The 22,884-nt window shown below is 43.5% G+C and overlaps 1 protein-coding gene across 3 annotated transcripts in view; it reads left to right on the top strand.

The window, feature by feature from the left end:
- Positions 1 to 952: 952 nt before the first annotated feature.
- The window catches only part of LOC137621443 (chitinase domain-containing protein 1), a 57,178-nt gene continuing 35,246 nt past the window's right edge, over positions 953 to 22,884 (top strand). For 2 of the 3 annotated variants that reach the window (XR_011040234.1, XM_068351747.1), the window contains exons 1-3: positions 953 to 1,034; positions 9,655 to 9,884; positions 14,677 to 14,826. Coding sequence is in view for 2 of the 3 variants with exons in the window: in XM_068351747.1 (XP_068207848.1) it covers positions 9,792 to 9,884; positions 14,677 to 14,826 (243 nt within the window). In the remaining variant the exon portion in view is untranslated. Of the gene's footprint in view, positions 1,035 to 9,644; positions 9,885 to 14,676; positions 14,827 to 22,884 lie in introns of those variants that run through there. The other variant, XM_068351748.1, reaches the window with a different exon arrangement.

Genomic DNA, 22,884 nt, shown 5'->3' with positions numbered 1-22,884 from the left:
TTCCTCACTGGGCTATTTTCCCTGTTGGGGCCCCTAGGCTTATAGCATCCTACTTTTCCAAATAGGATTGTAGCTTAGCATTTAACAGGAAAAAACAGTCCAATGAGGAAAGGAAATAAATAAACTACAAGAGAAGTAGGCCTAAAGAACAATCAAAATAAAATAGTCTAAGAACAGCAACAACATTAATATATATCTTTCATATTTAATTTCTTAACAGATCTTGCTCTTTAGATGGTCACTAATAAAATCCACCTGACCATTGCTTCCGATTACAAATGAATTTTTCTTACCTGTATCTATTTTTCTATAGAACGAATATAAAACAATTTAACGAGATGTGTAGTTCGAAATACGCCGAGAAGGGTTTTAATTGCCATTCTCTTTTTAGTATCTATTCAATCCTTGACATAGCAGAATAATAGATTTATCGTTATATAATTATTTCTGCGGTACTCAATTGTCATGTGTTCAAAATTACTTCCAATCATGTGGACAGACAATCAGGTTTGCTTACCTAGCGCTGAATTTTTTTTATATTATTTCTGGGATCTAATGCTACTTTAGATTTTTAAAGTTTAGTTTTTCTTTTTCGCAAATTGTAGTCCATTATTATTTCTATAGTATTAATTATTAGAACCTGGAATCGTGATATAATGACGGGTTCAGTAGGCCTATGATTAGCAATTTTCTTTGTTTATATGTGATTTAAAAAGCAGATTTTTTTTTATTCTAAATTTAGATCTAATGATGTTTTGAAAGACAACCCGTTAGAAATCTATGACAATATTTCAGAGACATTTCATTGATTAAAAACAAAAATATTTAACAATAAAACAAAAATATTTAACAATAAAACAAAAATATTTGACAATAAAACAAAAATATTTAACAATAAAACAAAAATATTTGACAAAATCCCAAGAAGAGATTTGACAGTTGTTTCGGAAAGAAGAAGAATTGAGCTGTTGTGTTTACGTCCCAAAATCTTGCACAAGAGTTGATTGGCCGGCCTATTTTTTTCCTTGTTTTAAGTATATATTTATTGATTTTATATACTATTTGTGAATATTTCTTAATGAATTACTAGGAAATAGATGATAGCCAAGTCTTGCACAGTTGATTTTTAAGTGACAAGTAATCGTGATAGCCTATATCTGTTCGAAAGTTGAATTCCATATTTTTCATGTGAAGTTGGGATTAATTGATTCTATATAGTGTTCTTACTCTGTAAGATTTTGAAAATTATTATAATTTAGGTAATATTTAACATTTCTGGGAATACATGGCACATAGGTAGATGTGTCGGTTATGTGAATGTATAATGTGAATAGGCCCTCCCCCCCCTCTCTCTCTCTCTCTCTCTCTCTCTCTCTCTCTCTCTCTCTCTCTCTCTCTCTCTCTCTCTCTCTCTCTCTCTCTCTCTATAACGCCCCCCGTTATGTAAGTAGGGAGGACACTGCTTGTAGGTTAGGTTAGTTGATGTCAATTTTCAATCCAAAGGCTCCATAAAAGTTTTTGAAATATCTTGTTTTACAGTTTATTTCCTTAGACAATGCAAGAGGAAAATTTGTTCCTTTTATAAATAACAACCATCGTCCTTTATTAGTAGTATAAAATCAGCTTACCTAAAACATCTGTTCAACTTTTATCAAGGTATTACGGTGCTTTAGTAGTTACTGGTAGGGGTGAAGGGTAAACCCCGCCCACCGACAGTTAGCTCTGCGCTAACTTTTGATTTTAGCCACAAGCTGTCTTTTTTATTTTGGATTTTTTATATATGCTATCTCATTTAAATGTATAAATTTGTTGGCAGATTGTCGTGTTTGTGGGTAAAGGAAGAAGACGGATATGCAGTTGTTTTTTAAATAAAGTGTAAATGTGCAAGTTTTCTGTATATACCTGCTATTATACAATTCATTCTTGTTCCTGTTGGGCGGCATGGCTGGTGCTGTCATTTCCTTACTAGCAGGAACCTAAGGAATTTGGCATTCCGTAGATGACGACAATGTGAACTTAAGGAGTTTACCATTCCTTAGGTATTGCTAGTGGTCTGTCAAAGGAAGGAGGTTTTGCTACTGCTGAGTGTTTAAGGGTAAGGGTGTTGCCCCTTTTCTACCCTTGCATTATCTTCCTAACCTCCAGGGAGGCGCTAAAGGGTGTAAAACCTGGTAGTGTTGTTTCTGCTGCTCTATAGAGTCCCTTGTGGCCTCTTTCCCTGTATGAGTGTTGTCGTTTGGCTTACACGACCTCATAAGAGGTGAATTATTAGCTCCTCCTCTTCCTTTTCACTATCAGTGCACACCGTCCCACTCCAGGATGGGTTTGTACAGGAAACTCTCTTTCAGCTTCCTGCTTCTGCTGTTACCAACCAGACACGTGGGCAGCACGGATGAAGGGCATGTGTTCTAAAGAAGAAAAGCACGCATATCAATCAATTGGAAATACAAACAGCATTTCTAACACTGCAAGCTCTTCAAGAGAGTTTGATAGGGTATCCAGTAGCTAAACCAGCCAGTTTAATTCATAAGGACTTCTTCCCTCCTACGCACCAGCATCGATAATGCAGCGACTATTTAATGCGCTGCCAGCTCGTCTAAGAAACATATCAGGAGTGAGTGTAAATGTGTTTAAGAATAAGCTTGATAAATACCTAAGATGCATCCCAGACCATCCAAGACCGGAAGATGCAAAATACACCGGAAGATGCATTAGCAACTCTCTGGTGGATATTCGAGGTGCCTCACACTGAGGGACCTGGAGGAACCCAAACATAGAATAAGGCAATAAGGGTAAGTCTCTTATTAAAGGACAATGGTTTGTATTCCTATAGGAACAAATCACAAAGTTCAAGTATGTTAATTTGTATTTTTCAATATTAAACTTAGCCGGTGATTATATAAGCTGCAGCTCTGCTGCCCGACAGAAAAACTTTACGTTCAAAATACGCCAGCGATCGCTATGCAGGTAGGGGGTGTACATCAACAGCGCCATCTGTCGAGCAGGTACTTAGTACTCCATGTAAACACAGAACCAATTTTCTCTCTGTCGTGCCACCGGCAAGACCTACTAAATTCGCTGTTGCTTACTGGATTGGTTTTCACAGATTTTGGTGAAGTACACATTTCTAGTTATTAGCTTTCGCTTTGCAGAGGTTATCTTCAATACATCCTTGCATTCTTTTATTGATTTTGGATTATTTGTTGACGACTTTGGATAGATTTTGAATTCCCCTTTGACTAATTCAAGATGGCTGACCCTTCTCAAGTCCCTAAATACAGAAAGTGTAGTGCTAGGGACTGTTCAAGGCGTCTTCCGAAGGCCTCTATCGATCCACACACCGTTTGTTCCAATTGTCGGGATAAAACCTGTCAATTAGAAGATCGATGTGAGGAATGCGTTGGGCTTTCGGAATTCGATTTTCTCGAATTCCTGAAATATTCACGTAGGCTAGAGAGAGATAGAGTCAGGAGAAGTTCATCTCACTCCGTTGATATTTCCTCTCCTCATGCCCCACAACCTATTCCTTCCCCTGTAGTGGTTGCTCCTGATCCCCCTTCTAGCACTCAACAACCTTCGATGGCAGATATGATGCGTGCCATCCAGGCTCTGGGTGAGAGAGTCGAGTCATTGGCGAGTGACCGTAACCAACTCATGGCAGACGTCAAGGAGTTGAAGTGTAAGAGTGCAGTGGGTAGTGACAAAGTGAGTGGTAGTGTTGTGGAAAGTGTTAGTGTTGCGCTTGAGGGTTCGTCTGTTCGTGCCTGTCGTCCTCCCAGTCCGGGACCTCTTGCAAGCTCCCAAGCCCAGGGGAGAAGCAATGTCGTACGACCAAAGGGTTCGACAGGCTTTAATCAGCGGACAGACGTTCCCTCCGTGGTTTCGGATGTATCTTACCAAGATCGCCCCACCCACAAGAAGACGAGAGAGCCCATTTATTCCTCGTCTGCGGAAGATGTTTCTCGAAAGAAACAATGGACCAAGGTCTCACGGCCTCTTAAACGCAAGTCGGTCCCTTCCGCGCAAGTCCAACGACCCAGTTGTAGCCACTGGGTCAGTTCGGACTCGCTGCAGTCTTCCGATGACTGCACACCTCCTGAGAGAGGCAAAGCGGTACCGCATCAGGCAGTAACACCGTCTGTTGCCGCACCTGCTACTGTAGACCCTAAGTGGTCTTTGCTGCAGACCATGCAGACGCAGTTAACGTCATTAATGCAGGACTTTCGTGCGGAGAAGGTTGACGCTGCACCACCCGTTAGCCTACAACCACCCACGGTTGTGCGTCCAGTGGACGCTGAGGCTACCTTCTCCCGCACTCCAGCTGTGAGAGTCCCGCCACCCATGCGTTCCAGTGTACCCTGCCAGCCGCATGTTGACGTTCAACGACGCACGGAACCTTCCGTTGACGTTCGCGAGTTACAACAACAACCTAAGTTGTTTTGTTTTGACGCGGTGCGTCAACCTCCGCAACCCAGTGTGGTTACCACTACTCGCCCACAGCAGACTAGACAGTCAGGAGTAGACGCTTTGCGCCCCCGCGCTGCTATGGTTGTTGCCAGCTCACAGACTGGGCAACAGTTCCATGACGTTGCGTCCAGTGCAGTCACGCATGCACCCGTGCTGCCGGACTCAGCTGACCAGCCAATTCCTACTCCTTTGCCGGTTCCTCCTCAGTATTCAGACGATGGACTCTCTGATGATGACGACGCTGCACACTTTGACGACCCGCATACGGACATCGACGAACCCAAGACCACGCCTCCCTCCTTGGACTTTAGGAAAGTTCTTGCACTGTTCAGGGAGATGTATCCTGATCAGTTTGTTTCTGCAGCCCCACGCTCTCCTCCATCTGAGTTCGCTTTAGGCACGCAGTCATCCGCGCCTGCCTTTACGAAGCTCGTCCTCGCCCGCTCGTCTAAGAGAGCTTTAAGAGTGTTGGGAGAATGGATGCAGTCCAAAAAGCACCTTGGGAAGACAGCATTCTTGTTTCCCCCTGCGAAACTCTCTTCCAGATCGAGCGTCTGGTATGCCACGGGAGAAGTTCTCGGCTTGGGAGTTCTCAAGTCTAGTAGACTCTCCTCGCAGGCTAGCCATGAGACGCTCCAAGATTTGTTGGACTCCTTCAGACTTAGACCATCTGATGAAAGGAGTGTTCAGAGCCTTCGAGGTTTTTAACTTTTTGGATTGGTGTTTGGGAGCGTTGAGCAGGAAGACCTCCCCTTCTGACAAGGAAACTTCCATGCTCATTATGTCCTGCATGGACAAGGCCATACGGGACGGTTCCAGTGAGCTTGCGGCTTCGTTCGTTTCCGGGGTCCTCAAGAAACGGGAAAACCTTTGCTCCTTCTTGTCAGCTGGAGTAACACAATGTCAGAGATCGGAACTTATGTTTGCTCCTCTCTCAAAGTGCCTTTTCCCAGAGGAGTTGATAAAGGAGATTGCTGCCTCCTTGATTCAAAAAGACACGCATGACCTGGTTGCGTCATCTGCCCGCAAAGCCACCCCTTTGCCTACCGTGTCTAGACCCAGGATGGACACTCCAGCGTCCAGATTTATTCCGCCCTTTCGTGGCAGAGCCTCCAGCAGAGGAGGTGCTCGTGCCGAAGGGAGACGTGGGATTAAGAAGAAAGGTACCAAGTCCTTTAAAGGCAGAGTCTGACTGCCACCTTCTTCAGACAGCAGTGGGAGCCAGACTCAAGAACTTCTGGCAGTCCTGGGAGAACAGGGGCGCAGATGCACAATCTGTGAAGTTGCTCAGAGAAGGGTACAAGATCCCGTTTGTACGCAAACCCCCTCTAGCAACGTCTCCCATCGACCTCTCTCCCAGGTACAGAGAGGAGGACAAGAGACTAGCTTTGAAGCAAGAGGTGTCTCTCTTACTAGAAAAGGGAGCGGTAGTCAAAGTCCGGGACCATCAATCCCCGGGCTTCTACAACCGTCTCTTCTTAGTGGTAAAGAAGACAGGAGGGTGGAGGCCGGTGCTAGACGTCAGTGCTCTGAATGTCTTTGTCACAAAGCAGACGTTCGCCATGGAGACGACAAAGTCTGTTCTAGCAGCGGTCAGGAAGGAAGACTGGATGGTCTCTTTAGACCTAAAGGACGCTTACTTTCACGTCCCCATCCACCCAGATTCCCAACCTTTTCTAAGGTTCGTTTACGGGAAGGTTGTCTACCAATTTCAAGCCCTGTGCTTTGGCCTAAGCACGGCGCCTCTTGTCTTTACGAAACTGATGAGGAATATTGCCAAATTCCTGCATTTAGCGGACATCAGAGCCTCCCTCTATTTGGACGACTGGCTTCTAAGAGTTTCTTCCAGTCGTCGCTGTCTGGAGAATCTAAAGTGGACTCTAGATCTGACCAAGGAATTGGGTCTCCTGGTCAATATGGAAAAGTCCCAACTGGTCCCATCCCAAACTATAGTGTACTTAGGGATGGAGATTCACAGTCAAGCTTTTCGGGCTTTTCCGTCGGCCCCCAGAACAAGTCAAGCCCAAGGATGCATCCAGAACATGCTAAAGAAGGACCGATGTTCAGTCAGACAGTGGATGAGTCTGATAGGGACGCTTTCATCCCTGGACCAGTTCATTGCGTTAGGGAGACTGCACCTCCGTCCCCTTCAATTTCACCTAGCTGTTCACTGGAGAAAGGACAAGACGCTAGAAGCGGTCTCGATCCCCATTTCCGAGAAGATGAAGTCATCACTGACTTGGTGGAAGGACAACATCTACCTCAGAGAGGGTCTGCCCCTGGCTGTTCAGACCCCCAACCACGTTCTCTTCTCGGACGCATCGGACACGGGCTGGGGTGCGACATTAGACGGTCGGGAATGCTCGGGAACTTGGAACTCGAATCAAAGAACGTTACATATCAACTGCAAGGAGCTACTGGCAGTTCATCTGGCCTTGAAAAGCTTCAAGTCCCTCCTTCTAGGCAAGGTGGTGGAGGTGAACTCAGACAACACCACGGCCTTGGCGTACATCTCCAAGCAAGGAGGGACCCATTCTATGACGTTGTACGAGATCGCAAGGGACCTCCTCACCTAGTCAAGAGATCTAAACCTTTCTCTAGTAACGAGGTTCATTCAAGGTAACATGAATGTCATGGCGGACTGCCTCAGTCGGAAGGGTCAAATCATCCCAACAGAATGGACCCTACACAAGAATGTGTGCAAGAGACTATGGGCCACATGGGGCCAACCTACCATAGATCTCTTTGCAACCTCGATGACCAAGAGGCTCCCAATTTATTGCTCGCCAATCCCGGACCCAGCAGCAGTTCATATAGATGCTTTTCTACTGGATTGGTCCCATCTAGACCTTTATGCATTCCCCCCGTTCAAGATTGTCAACAAGGTACTGCAGAAGTTCGCCTCTCACGAAGGGACAAGGTTGACGTTAGTTGCTCCCCTCTGGCCCGGGAGAGAATGTATCACCGAGGTACTTCAATGGCTGGTGGACGTTCCCAGAACTCTTCCTCTAAGAGTGGACCTTCTACGTCAGCCACACGTAAAGAAGGTACACCCAAGCCTCCACGCTCTTCGTCTGACTGCCTTCAGACTATCGAAAGACTCTCGAGAGCTAGAGGCTTTTCGAAGGAGGCAGCCAGGGCGATTGCTAGAGCAAGGAGGACATCCACTCTTAGAGTCTACCAGTCGAAGTGGGAAGTCTTCCGAAGCTGGTGCAAGTCGGTATCAGTATCCTCAACCAGTACCTCTGTAACCCAAATAGCTGACTTCCTATTATACCTGAGGAAGGAAAGATCTCTTTCAGCTCCCACGATCAAAGGTTACAGAAGCATGTTGGCAGCAGTCTTCCGTCACAGAGGCTTAGATCTTTCTAACAACAAAGATCTACAGGACCTCCTTAAGTCTTTTGAGACCTCGAAGGAGCGTCGTTTGGCTACACCAGGATGGAATTTAGACGTGGTACTAAGATTCCTTATATCAGAAAGGTTCGAGCCACTACAATCAGCCTCCTTTAAAGATCTCACTTTAAAGACTCTTTTCCTCGTTTGCTTAGCAACAGCTAAAAGAGTCAGTGAGATACACGCCTTCAGCAGGAACATCGGATTTTCATCTGAAACGGCTACATGTTCTTTACAGCTTGGTTTTCTAGCCAAAAACGAACTACCTTCTCGTCCTTGGCCGAAATCGTTCGATATTCCAAGCCTTTCTAATTTGGTTGGAAATGAACTAGAAAGAGTCTTATGCCCTGTTAGAGCTCTTAAGTTCTATTTAAGACGAACTAAACCTTTACGAGGACAGTCAGAAGCTTTATGGTGTGCTATTAAGAAACCTTCTTTACCTATGTCAAAGAATGCAGTTTCCTATTATATCAGACTGTTGATACGAGAAGCTCATTCCCATCTGAATGAGGAAGACCATGCTTTGCTGAAGGTAAGGACACATGAAGTTAGAGCTGTCGCAACTTCAGTGGCCTTTAAACAAAATAGATCTCTGCAGAGTATAATGGACGCAACCTATTGGAGAAGCAAGTCAGTGTTCGCGTCTTTTTATCTTAAAGATGTCCAGTCTCTTTACGAGAACTGCTACACCCTGGGACCATTCGTAGCAGCGAGTGCAGTAGTGGGTGAGGGCTCAACCACTACATTCTCCTAATTCCATAACCTTTTTAATCTTTCTCTTGAAATGTTTTTTATTGTTGTTTTTTGGGTTGTCCGGAAAGCTAAGAAGCCTTTCGCATCCTGGTTGATTTGGCGGGTGGTCAAATTCTTTTCTTGAGAAGCGCCTAGATTAGAGGTTTTGATGAGGTCCTTTAGTATGGGTTGCAACCCTTGATACTTCAGCTCCTAGGAGTCGCTCAGCATCCTAAGAGGATCGCGAGGCTCAGTAAGGAAGACGTACTTAAAAAGGCAGAGTAATTGTTCAAGTCGACTTCCTTACCAGGTACTTATTTATTTTATGTTTGTTATTTTGAATAACTGCTAAAATGAAATACAAAATACTTAGCTCATAATAATGTAAACAAGTAATGCTGGTCTCTACCCACCCCCCTGGGTGTGAATCAGCTTATATAATCACCGGCTAAGTTTAATATTGAAAAATGTTATTTTTATTAATAAAATAAATTTTTGAATATACTTACCCGGTGATTATATATTAAAGGACCCTCCCTTCCTCCCCAATAGAGACCCAGTGGACCGAGGAGAAAATTGAGTTCTGTGTTTACATGGAGTACTAAGTACCTGCTCGACAGATGGCGCTGTTGATGTACACCCCCTACCTGCATAGCGATCGCTGGCGTATTTTGAACGTAGAGTTTTTCTGTCGGGCAGCAGAGCTGCAGCTTATATAATCACCGGGTAAGTATATTCAAAAATTTATTTTATTAATAAAAATAACATTTTCCATAACTACAACCTGAGACCTTTAAGTTACACATCTTGCCTCAACCACCCTGCAAATCCCAGCCCTAAGGGGAAAATTGAGGACAGAACCAACTGTTGGGTGGGTGTGTTTTACCCTCAAGCCGCTAGTAACTACTACTACTTTGTTAAAAGTTTAACGGCCATTTCATCTAAGCCAAAATCCTACTCCTGTTGAAGGACTAAGGTTTAAATTACTTTGAAAATATGCAATTTCTTTCATTCTAATAATCTTGATAACATGCTTGATATACTTTTTACCTTTTTCAGGTTAGCATATCGTTTTGTAAAAAAATGCTGTGTCTTTGAAAATAAAGGAAGAAATACCTGTTGGTCAGACTAGAAACAATCTTCTGAGAAGCTCAAGTGCAACTTTACAAATTTAGAATACTGTACTATAAACAGTAATGCTTTTACGGCTATGTATAACATTGATGATGGTTATCCTCACGACTGCTACTCTATCAAGTAGCAACAGAAAGAAAAAGTCAGATGGTAAGGTAAGTGATGTTAAAAAGTGTACAGCGTGCTGTGGCTGCTCTTTCAATCCCACAAACCATTCAAGTTTTATTTTTGAGTTAGTTTCTATTTGCTTTGAATCCTTCCTATAAATTGAAAGGTCCACTCAGTCACATTTGTATTCTGTAGTGCCTACCAAAAAGATTTATTCTTGATGTGGAAACTGGAGTTAGGTAAAAATAAAGGAGCCTGATTGCTTAGAAAGAACTAAAGAGAACATGAAAAAGTGAAAGCAAGAAAGCAATGCAGTTAGGGGTGCATGGAGGCCATAAATAACCTTAGATACCATTTACAAAGTGTACAGTATATGGTACAGTACTATACCTTTTAAAATTGCCTAACATCATGAATTAAAATATATCGATTATTATTTATTCATAAACATTGTAGATATTGATTTATTCTTTGATGAATATAAATTCTCATAACCACCCTCTTTTGTACCAGATCTTTACAAATTGCTATTGAAGCCATCGTTCGTGTCACCTGTAGCTGTTGGGTGCATTATTCATAAAGATCTCTCATCATTGTTATCCATTAGTTGTTTTGACATGAATACAAACCGTTTTTTTACATAGAAGACAACAGCACAATTTGGAACATAGCTATAAAAACTTTTAACGAGGTTTCAACAACCAGTGGGTAGCGGGGAAGCAACCCTCCTTTCAGCTCACTCACAACAACCCCACTTTGATTTCATTCATGACTGAGAGTGTATGTTCTGTTTCATGCTCCTGTAATTGTCTTTACTGGAAAACTTTGATTTTTTTAGTAGGTGTGAGCGGCGTATGAACCTTTGAGGTTACCGACATGTAGGTTTGTCGCCCTTGCATGTATGTCTGAAATGGAGACAGATCTTCACCGGCTTTGCTCTTCGTGCAGAGGACACTTCTGTACAAAGGCTTTTCCGTGTATCTATTGTTAGGAGTGGCCATCCTTCCAGTGGGAATGGTATGGCAGGAGAAGGAAGAAGTCTAAGAGGGATTCTTTGTCTTTGGGGTCTTATTCAAAGTTAAAGAAATTGTGACATCTTTCTCCCTCTCCAGGTACCTTCCCTTCTTCCTCCCTCTCCAGGCACCCTCCCTTCTTCCTCTCTCTCCAGGCACCCTCCCTTCTTCCTCTCTCTCCAGGCACCCTCCCTTCTACCTCCCTCTCCAGGCACCCTCCCTTCTTCCTCCCTCTCCAGGCACCCTCCCTTCTACCTCCCTCTCCAGGCACCCTCCCTTCTTCCTCCCTCTCCAGGCACCCTCCCTTCTTCCTCCCTCTCCAGGCACCCTCCCTTCTTCCTCTCTCTCCAGGTACCCTCCCTTCCTCCTCTCTCTCCAGGCACCCTCCCTTCTACCTCCCTCTCCAGGCACCCTCCCTTCTTCCTCCCTCTCCAGGCACCCTCCCTTCTGCCTCATCTTGTTCAGCCTCCTCTGCTGTTCGATTGAGTAAGAACGGTAGCTATTTATCCCTCAGGCAACCCTCGTGTTGGGAAGCTCTTCCTATCTTCCCTAGTGAGGAGGTGTAATCTTCCTTCCCTGGGGAGTACACTACTTTAGACATTTTGCATCTCCTGTGGCTTTCCTTGTAACTTTTGGGTTCCCCATTGAAGTACAGTCTACAGAAGGTCATGGTACGGGGGGCTGAGCAGAACCGTGTTTCTTTTCCTGCCGAAGTTTGCTTCGGCACTTCCCCCTTTAGAGCTGGCAGGAGGGATTCCCTCCTGCTCGGTTTCTTGCCCCCTGACCTTTATCCTCTGCAGCAGATCCTTCTGAGGCTGCTGGCCCTGTTGGGATGTCCATCTCCCCATGTAGCTTAGAAGCACCAGCGCAACTTTTCCCCTGTGTGCACTAGCATTTGGAGCTCACTGACAATCTCTCTTGCGATCATCTGATGGACCAGTGGCTCACCAAGTGCGATCACCATCACGCTTACCCGGTTGGGATTAGAGCGCAGCACATCAGTTGCCTGTGTGCCAGGCTCGCCCACCTGTGCCTCGCGCGTGCTATCAACCTCTCAAGCAGACCTTATCTGCTCAAGTGGAGCGAGCAAAATAGCTGCACGATCACGCATCTACTGTCATGTTCCCATTCTCGCATTTGGATCACGCTTCCCTGCGATTGGTTGAGCTGGTCTCGCCAAGAGAGTAGCGTGGGCTCCTGTTCAGGCTTCGCAGCCCACTTGGGAGCCTACAGCATTCTCTAAAAAGTCACTCTTATTGCAGGAAATCTTTAAAGCAGGCTTTGTTACCATGCTAGCTCTAAGAGATCCTGCACTGTTTACCAACCTGTTAAAAACTGTTTCAGGTCCTGGAGAGGTATCTGTGTACAGTGAACCCTCGCTACTTCGCGGTTCGACCATCGCGGATTCACCACTTCGCGGATTTTTTCCATAACCCATATATATACAGTAATATATATATATATATATATATATATATATATATATGTATGCATGTATTTATGTATATATGTAGGTATGTATATGTGTATACATATAAATATATATATATATATATACACACACACACACACACACACATATATATATATATATATATATATATATATATATATACATATATATATATATATATATATATATATATATATATATATATATATATATATATATATATATATATATATCTAAAGTAGGAAGATGTGATGTAGTTCTAAGGGAAAAGTATGGGAAATATGTCTGGGTAATAAGCAAAGCTCTACCTCCAGTTTGTTTCTACATTATGATCAGAGATAAATGTAAACAAAACATTGGTTGCCATTTTTTATCGTACTTTTTAGCATGTTTAGGAAATGCATGATATAAAATCACCTTTAATATTTGTGCCTGTTTTTGTTTAGGGTACTGTAGTACATGCATTAAGTGTTCTGTTCATTAAAGGGTAGTTTGTTAACAGTACTACGTACAAGGGAAGGTTTTAAAAGTCTGAATATACATGTTGAATAAATAGGTAAATATGGTATCACTACTTCGCGGATTTTCACCTATCGCGGCCGCGACTGGAACCTATCTACCGCGATAAACGAGGGTTCACTGTACTCCCAAGCCTCTGAGACTCCCTCTGACCCTAGGTTTCGGCGCGCAAAAAGGAACAGTGTCGCTTCTGTTAACTGGGCCGTTCCCCTCTCCCTTCGGGAGCCAGCTCCACTGGCTCCAGCTTGCAAAAGCGTTCCCTTGGAGCATGTTTCCTGGCTACATCACCTGAAAACACAGAGGTTTGAGCCTTAAACTTCCAGGCTTAACCCGGGTCACCGTAAGAAAAGGCCAGTTACACCTCTTCCGGGGGGCACCTTTTATTCAGAACCCACGGAATTTAAATCTCCGAGGAAATTCTCTTTCACTGACTCATGCAGCCTGTCGCCGATCGATATTGTCGATAGGGCTCCTTCTTCAGAGGCCTTACAACTGAAGTCCATTCTTTTTCAAGCCCCTGCAAAGTCTCTTGAGACAAGGGCAGATGGAGTATACCAGCATCCTTTTCTCCATTTGCTGGAATGGACTCTGATAGATAGTAAGTTCCCTTACCGAGTAACTGTTCTATTCTGTGATAGAAGTATATCTCCTCATTTTCTTTGTGAGTGGGAGGATGGATAGAAATGTAAACTTATTACTCTCACTGTAATAGCTATATATTTCAGGCCGTGCATCCTATAAAAATAGTTTCCTCTGTGACCATCTATGAACAAACAAACATATAGCCTATCTCCTTAGAATATTTCTTAGGTGTATTACAGGCGGAGTGGAGCCGACACTTTTGCCCCTATTGAGGTCTGAGTTTTTGACACCCTGGAAGTTTAAACCTACCAGTTTGGTTATAGGAACTTCCTCCTAAGGATAAGTCTCCTATTGAAGGACGAGGGTTTGTATCCATATACAAATCATAAATTTTTAAAATTAATTTGTATTTTTCCTAATTATACAAACCGGAATCCTTATAAGTTACTCTTCCCTCTCGAGCACCCCACAATTCATAGGTGAAGGTTAAAGTGACGTTCTGGTGTAATGGGGTGGTGTTGTCTGGGATTCCCTGTCACCCACCAGTAACTATCGATGCCTCGTTGTAATTTTTAACAGCTGAGTTTCCAACTCTGCTGAAATAATACTCCTATTAAAGAAGTCAGCTTTGTATAGTTAAGAAAAAACAAATTACTTGAAAAAGATTGATATTTTCAAAAATTTTCTTGGGTGTAGGCCTACATAATAAAAGAAAAGGTAAAAAAAGATTGTAATCATTGGACTTTAGTTATTTCCATTGGCATCAAAGGCAGTAGAAAAATTGGTCATGAAAATTTCAATGATGTTCTGTTGGGTCTGAGGGTGACCATTTATATAAATTTCAAACATTTTTGTCAGTGACATTAATTCTTTATTAATACTTCTCTGTCTTGAGATGTCGGTTTTCTTGCTTGAGTGTACAATGAAGCATGATTATTTCTTTTTCCTCCCAAGTTTATTACGTTTTGGAAACTTAATGATATTCGGGATCATTCCATAAGAATATACTGTATTAACATTTTGTCGGTTTTCTTGCTTGAGTGTACAATGAAGCATGATTATTTCTTTTTCCTCCCAAGTTTATTACGTTTTGGAAACTTAATGATATTTGGGATCATTCCATAAGAATATATTAACATTTTGAATGATAAAAGTAATTCAGTGGTAATATGCAAAAGACTTGCTAATCTATGTTTTTTCTTATATAATTAGAAATACATTATGCAAACTGTGAAATTTTATATTTGCAATTTTAAGACATTCTTGTCATAGGTTTCAGGTCCAGTTGGAACCTCTGTACATGAAAGAGGACTAGTCACCGAAAAGCCCAAGTGGAAAGACATTGTAGAGAATCATGGCTCTTATTATCGTCAGACGTCCAAGAGAGCTGGGAATCACATGACACTGGCTTACATCACACCAGTAAGATGTCTATTTCTTGGAATTTCATGTTTAATTTTGAAAATGTATCAACACAGCCTGTATCAGAATTTGTGGGGCCAAAGAAACTTATACAGTAAATAGATGGGATCCTAGATGTATATACTGTACAGTACAGTACTGTAGATATGCTGTAACTATTATGCATGACATAAGATTGAGCTATGATTGAGTTATGCCCCCTGTGGCCGCGGGGGCATAAAACAATTAGAATAGCGCCAACGTTATCCCTGCGTGTCGTAAGAGGCGACTAAAAGGGACGGGACGAGGGGGCTGGGAACCCCCTCTCCTGTAGAGTATCCTGTGAGACAGCAACAAAGAGATGGAGCTGGGGGGAGAGTGACTGCTCCCCGCACTCTAGTTTTGGGGTGTTTGAATGTGCGTGGATGTAGTACGATAGAGAGTAAAAGATGTGAGATTGGAAGTATGTTTAGAAGTAGAAGGATGGATGTATTGGCCTTGTGTGAGACAAAGATGAAAGGAAAGGGTGAAGTGATGTTTGGTGAAATGTCTGGTAGAGTGTCTGGGATTGAAAGGGGAAGAGCGAGAGAGGGTGTGGCTTTGTTGTTGAGTGAATGGATGACAGGTAAAGTAGTGGAATGGAAGGAGATATCATCTAGGTTAATGTGGGTAAGGGTTAGGTTGGGTAGGGAATGTTGGGCGTTTGTCAGTGCGTATGGGCCAGGTAGTGAGAAAAGTGAAGAAGAGCGGAATGAGTTCTGGAGTGAATTAACTAGGTGTGTAGAAGGACTGGGTAGAAGGAATTATGTAGTTGTTATGGGTGACTTAAATGCTAGAGTGGGTGCTGGAGAGGTAGAAGGTGTCATTGGGAAATATGGCGTACCAGGTGAAAATGAGAGTGGTGAGAGACTGGTAGATATGTGTGTTGAACAAGAGATGGTAATAAGTGCTAGCTTTTTTAAAAAGAAAGATAAAAATAAGTATACATGGGTAAGAGTGGCAAATGGAAGAGTAGTAGAAAGGGCATTAATGGATTATGTGTTGATAACGAAAAGAATGTTTGGAAGATTGAAAGACGTGCACGTGTTTAGGGGTATGGCTAACGGTATGTCTGATCATTTTTTGGTGGAAGGAAAATTGGTTGTAGCAAAAGAGTGGGGGAATAGAGTAGGTGGATGTAAAAGGGAGCTAGTGAGGGTTGAAGAGCTAATAAAACCGGGGGTAAAAAGTAAATATCAGGAAAGGTTGAAAATGGCATATGACGAGGTGAGAGTAAGAGAAACTGGTAATTTAGAGGAGGAGTGGAAGTTAGCAAAAGAAAATTTTGTTGGGATTGCAAGTGATGTATGTGGCAAGAAGGTTGTTGGAGGCAGCATGAGGAAGGGCAATGAATGGTGGAATGAAGGAGTGAAGGTAAAAGTGGAAGAGAAAAAGAGGGCTTTTGAAGAATGGCTGCAGAGTAATAGTATAGAGAAGTATGAAAAATATAGAGAGCAAAAGGTGGAAGTAAAGCGCAAGGTACGTGAGGCAAAGAGGGCAGCTGACCTGAGGTGGGGTCAGGGACTGGGTCAGTCATATGAAGAGAATAAGAAGAAGTTTTGGAAAGAAGTGAAGAGAGTAAGGAAGGCCGGCGCAAGAATTGAAGAGACAGTGAAAGATGGAAATGGAAGGTTGTTAAAAGGAGAGGAGGCAAGGAAAAGGTGGGCGGAATATTTTGAAAGTTTGCTGAATGTTGAGGATGATAGGGAGGCAGATATAATTGCGGTTCCAGGTGTTGAGGTGCCAGTGATGGGAGATGAGAATGAGAGAGAGATTACAATAGAGGAAGTGAGGAGAGCACTAGATGAAACGAGAGTAGGAAAAGCATCGGGTATGGATGGTGTGAAAGCTGAGATGTTGAAGGAAGGGGGTGTGACTGTACTTGAATGGTTGGTGAGATTGTTTAATGTGTGTTTTGTGTTGTCAATGGTACCAGTAGATTGGGTCTGTGCATGTATTGTACCACTATATAAGGGTAAGGGAGATGTGCATGAGTGTTGTAATTCAAGAGGTATTAGTTTGTTGAGTGTAGTTGGAAAAGTGTATGGTAGAATACTGATTAATAGGATTAAGGATAAAACAGAGAATGCAATCTTAGAAGTACAGGGTGGTTTTAGAAGAGGTAGGGGTTGTATGAATCAGATTTTTACAGTTAGGCAGATATGCGAGAAATATTTAGCAAAAGGTAAGGAGGTGTATGTTGCGTTTATGGATCTGGAGAAAGCATATGATAGAGTTGATAGGGAAGCAATGTGGAATGTGATGAGGTTATATGGAGTTGGTGGAAGGTTGTTGCAAGCAGTGAAAAGTTTCTACACAGGTAGTAAAGCATGTGTTAGAATAGGAAATGAGGTGAGCGATTGGTTTCCGGTGAGAGTGGGGCTGAGACAGGGATGTGTGATGTCGCCGTGGTTGTTTAACTTGTATGTTGATGGAGTGGTGAGAGAGGTGAATGCTAGAGTGCTTGGACGAGGATTAAAACTGGTAGGCGAGAATGATCATGAATGGGAGGTAAATCAGTTGTTGTTTGCGGATGATACTGTACTGGTAGCAGACACAGAAGAGAAGCTTGACCGACTAGTGACAGAATTTGGAAGGGTGTGTGAGAGAAGGAAGTTGAGAGTTAATGTGGGTAAGAGTAAGGTTATGAGATGTACGAGAAGGGAAGGTGGTGCAAGGTTGAATGTCATGTTGAATGGAGAGTTACTTGAGGAGGTGGATCAGTTTAAGTACTTGGGGTCTGTTGTTGCAGCAAATGGTGGAGTGGAAGCAGATGTACGTCAGAGAGTGAATGAAGGTTGCAAAATGTTGGGGGCAGTTAAGGGAGTAGTAAAAAATAGAGGATTGGGCATGAATGTAAAGAGAGTTCTGTATGAGAAAGTGATTGTACCAACTGTGATGTATGGATCGGAGTTGTGGGGAATGAAAGTGATGGAGAGACAGAAATTGAATGTGTTTGAGATGAAGTGTCTGAGGAGTATGGCTGGTGTATCTCGAGTAGATAGGGTTAGGAACGAAGTGGTGAGGGTGAGAACGGGTGTAAGAAATGAGTTAGCGGCTAGAGTGGATATGAATGTGTTGAGGTGGTTTGGCCATGTTGAGAGAATGGAAAATGGCTGTCTGCTAAAGAAGGTGATGAATGCAAGAGTTGATGGGAGAAGTACAAGAGGAAGGCCAAGGTTTGGGTGGATGGATGGTGTGAAGAAAGCTCTGGGTGATAGGAGGATAGATGTGAGAGAGGCAAGAGAGCGTGCTAGAAATAGGAATGAATGGCGAGCGATTGTGACGCAGTTCCGGTAGGCCCTGCTGCTTCCTCCGGTGCCTTAGATGACCGCGGAGGTAGCAGCAGTAGGGGACTCGGCAGTATGAAGCTTCATCTGTGGTGGAAATGTGGGAGGTTGGGCTGTGGCACCCTAGCAGTACCAGCTGAACTCGGCCGAGTCCCTGGTTAGGCTGGAGGAACGTAGAGAGTAGAGGTCCCCTTTTTGTTTTTTTTTGTTTTGTTTCTTGTTGTTGTCGGCTACCCCCCAAACTTGGGGGAAGTGCCTTTGGTATATGTATGTATATGTAAGATTGAGCTAATTAAGCATTTCAAATATAGTATATGACCTATATATTTTTTTTCAATATTAATCTTACCCGATAATCATGTAGCTGTCAACTCCGTTGCCCGACAGAATTCTACGGAAGGGATACGCCAGCGATCGCTATACAAGAGGGGGGTGTACTCACAAGCGCCACCTGTGGCCAGGTACTGCAGTACTTCTTGTTGACACCACCTCAATTTTTCCTCTGTCATGCCTCCGGCTAGACCTACATGGATACGCTGTTGATTCTGGAGTTTTTGCTCACGATTTGGTGATGTATTTGCTCTAGATTTTAGCTTTCGCTATTCAGGAAGTTTTATTATTAGCTTAGCTAGCTTTTGGAATTAATTTGATTAATTATGGTGACGAAGAGAGTATGAACTCTCTTTCACCTTTAGATGGCCGACCCTTCCCTTAGACGGAAGTGTTGGTGTCTAAGAGAGTATAGACTCTCTTTCTTAATTTTGCTTAACAAAAGTTATAGATTTATTTTATATCTCTCCGCCTTTTATAGGCCTCTTCGATTAACTTTTTTTTTTTTTATAAACTTATTAAAATTAATTTTTATATTTGTTTATATTCGACCTTTCCTAATACTAGGCGGTCTTTTCTTGTATCGAAGTTAATTAACATTGAGCCCGTCATTTCGGTTTTACCTGTTAACATATTATGCTATTTTAATGTTTTTGAAAGAATTTCTTTGATAGTCTCGTACTGTTTTCAAAGTGGAACTAACGTTTTGTTTTGTCTCTGCAGTTGTTGACGTTCAGAACGTTCAACTTGCGCTCTATCGTTACGATAGAGAGAGAATTTTCACGGTGTCACGTTGCAGTAAGAGTAAACCGTTTCTAGCGTTTTGTTCATTCTTTCTTAGCTTAATGGTTTTAATTCTAATAAAGGAACTTTTTATTTGGGAAATCTTTCAGTTTTTTTCCTTTAACAATAATATGTTTTAACGATATATATGATTGGGCTCTTCTCTCAGGTTCTAAGTCAAGAGAGAGAGAGAGAGAGAGATAGAGACGGAGGGAGAGAGAGGAGGATAAACGTTTCGTTCAAGCGAGTAACGTTGTTATCGTTTTTGCTCTTCTCCCTAGTCTCTTTAGGGGAAGAAGGTAAACGTTTCTAGAGTTTTATTCTTGTTCTCAAGCTTTATGCGGTGAGGGATTTTAAACGTAGTTTATTTGATCTAGTGTTTAGTCTCTTTCCAGCCACTGAATTATTTATCTTTCATTAGATTTTTCTGTTACATTGTAATTCTGTTTTCGCAATTATTAACTTTTAAGGAAGGATAGAATTGCGTGTTTCAGGTACAAACCACTTAAAGTTTCGAGTTCAGTGAAATAAGTGCAAACAGAAAATCAAAAGTGATAAGTGATAAGCGCAAAGTGTTACAGTGTTGCGTTCGAGGGTTCGTCTGTTCGTGCCAGTTGTTCGCCTAGTCTGGGACCTCTTACAAGCTCCCAAGCCCAGGGGAGAAGTAATGTCGAAGGACTTATGGGTTCAGCAGGCCTTGATCGACGAACAGACGTTTTTCCCTCCGTGGTTTCGGGTGTATCTACACACGTTGCCGACGTGATCACCCCACCCACACAAAGACGAGAGAGCCCTTTCTTTCCTCGTCTGCGGTAGAGGTTTCTCGCAGAAACCATGGACCAATCTTGCAGCTTTTAAGTGCAAGTCGGTCCCTTCCGCACAAGTCCAACTCCTAGGTGTAGCCATTAGCACTGGGTCAGTTCGGACTTGCTGCAGTACGACAACTGCACACCTCCCAGAGAGGCAAGGTGGTATCGCAACAGGCAGTAGCTCCGTCTGTTGCCGCACCAGCTGTTTTAGACCCTCAGTCTCAACGGACAGTAGCTCCGTTTGTTGTTGTCTTTCTTAAACTCTAGTGGTCTTTGCTGCAGTCAATGCAGTCTCAGCTTGCGGTGTTGATGCAGGAGTTTCAGGCAGAGGAGGTTAATACACCTCCTCCTGCGAACGCTCCTCCTCCTCTGCGCAGTACAATCTGCCAGACGTATGAGGTTGAGGTTCCTCAGGCTACCTCCATGCGTGAGCTGCCGCGTTGGGAGTTGCCAGTTACCAGCGTTGTGCAGCAACCTCCACCTTCCTTAAGGCAACCTCAACAATGGGAACAGGAGTCTTATGCCTTACATCCTCCTCTTCCTTTGAGGCAAGAGTTTCTTGCAGTTAGACCATCTTCGAGGCAACAACCTCTTGAGGTACGACAACCTCTACCATCCTTGAGGCAGCCACCTCAGCTCTCGCAGCTGCTACCTCAACTTTCCTCAAGGCGAGAGCCTCAACTCTTGAGGCTAGCACCTCAAGAACCTCAACTCGTGAGACAGGAACTGCGTTCTGCGCAGCCGCTACCTCAACTCTCGCAGCTCACACCTCAAGAACCTCAACTCGTGAGACAGGAACCTGCTACTGCGCATCCACCTCAACCCTTGAGGCAAGCGCAACTCTTGAGGCAGGAACCTCATGCTATGAGTCAGCCACCTCAACGCATGCTTCTGCCACTTTCTCCTCAGCTTGAGCCTCTTCCCATTCAACTTTGAAATAACAAATGACAATAATAACACCTCATTACTTTCATAACTTGCATTTGTAAAACATATACATGTATGCCTACACAAACATTATGATAATGGAGGTTATTCGTATTACTTAAAAAAAAAAAAAAAAAAATATATATATGTATTCCTTGCAATATATTTTTAACAAAATCGCAAAAATATGGCAAAAATATCTTCAAAACAAAAATGAATCATGAGTTATGAATATAATGTAAATATTATGTTGATATTAAAACCCCATGCAAGCATGCATGAAGTAATGCAGTGTTGCCAACAGGGCGAGTTTCCCTTTCCTGAGGTGAAGTAGATTATAGTACGTATATTTAGTGCAGCTTAATTCTACGATTATCATGCCGGCTATCAAATTCATCAACAAAACAGTCTAAATCAATTCCCTCGGCACGTGCACTTTCAATGGACAGTAATGCGATATTACTCAATCTAGCACTGGTCATGGAATTTCTGAGAAATGTTACCCGCCATGCAACATGCTCTGCTTACCTTACAGCATGCTCTACATACAGCATGCTCTGCATACAGCATGCTCTGCATACCTTACCGCATGCTTCTCAGTCACACATCTTTGGTTGTTGCCAACTCACTAGACTGTCAAGCAGTTTCATAACGTTGCCTTCTAGTCTGCTGCTTTTGCACCAGTGAAACCCTCACTGAGAGAACTTAGCTTTTCTCGGATATGGTCCCTGTAGATGAGAAAGTGCTTTTCTCCCTCCTTCTGATATTCCCTTGAGGACTCTGTCATTTGGAGAGGAGCCTTTAGCTGCGTAGCCTCCTATGGACTTTTATTTAAGCATAACATGCTTCCAGGGAAGGTAATGGTTCCACTTCAGTCGCTAACCCCGTCTGTTACCACACCTGATCCCATAGACCTTGAGCTGTGTTGCAAGACATGCAGTCCAAGCTTAGTCCTTGTTAGAGGATTTTTTGTTTACGGAGTCAGTGTGTCACTGGGAAGACGTTCAACAACCAGCCAGAAGTGACTTGTTGTGACGCAGTGCGGCAACCTCAGCAACCCGATAAGGAGTTGTCTGTACGACCCAGACAGTCTAGACAGCTTCGGGTTGTCACTGTACTTCCTCGCTTCCCCATGGTTGACAGTTCACAGACTGTGCAGCAGTACCATGATCTTGTGTCCGGCTCCGTCAGACGACTGGCTTTTAAGAGCTCCCACAAGTCGTCGCTGTCTGGAGATTCTCAGATGGACTATGGATCTGACCAAGGAACTGGGCCTCCTGGTCAATTTTGAGGAGTCCCAGCTCGTCCCATCCCAGACCATTGTCTACCTGGGTATGGATCTTCAGAGTCGAGCTTTTCGGGCTTTTCCGTCGGCCCCAAGGATCTTCCAAGCCCTAGAATGCATCCAGAGCATGCTGAGAAGGAACCGATGCTCAGTCAGGTAGTGGATGAGTCTAACAGGGACACTTTCATCGCTGGCCCTGTTCATCGTGTTAGGGAGACTCCACCTCCGCCCCCTTCAGTATCATCTAGCTGCTCACTGGATAAAGGACATGACGCTAGAGACGGTCTCAGTTCCTGTTTCCGAAGAGAGGAGGTCTACTCTCGCGTGGTGTAAGAACAGCTTTCTTCTCAAGGAAGTCTACCTTTGGCTGTTCAGAACCCGACCGCCGTCTCCTCTCGGACGCATCAGACACGGGCTAGGGTGCGACTTTGGACGGACAGGAATGCTCGGGAACATGGAATCAGGAGCAAAGGACACTTCACATCAATTGCAAGGAGTTGTTGGCGGTTCTTCTGGCCTTGATAAACTTCAAGTCCCTCCAGCTTAACAAGGTGGTGGAGGTGGACTCTGACAACACCACAGCCCTGGCTTACATCTCCAAGCAGGGAGGGACTCT

The sequence above is a fragment of the Palaemon carinicauda genome, chromosome 28 (assembly GCF_036898095.1).
Source record: "Palaemon carinicauda isolate YSFRI2023 chromosome 28, ASM3689809v2, whole genome shotgun sequence".
In the NCBI taxonomy this organism is placed as follows: Eukaryota; Metazoa; Arthropoda; class Malacostraca; order Decapoda; family Palaemonidae; genus Palaemon; species Palaemon carinicauda.
Note: the sequence above shows the minus strand (reverse complement) of the source record. Positions and strands in the feature narration are given on the sequence as shown.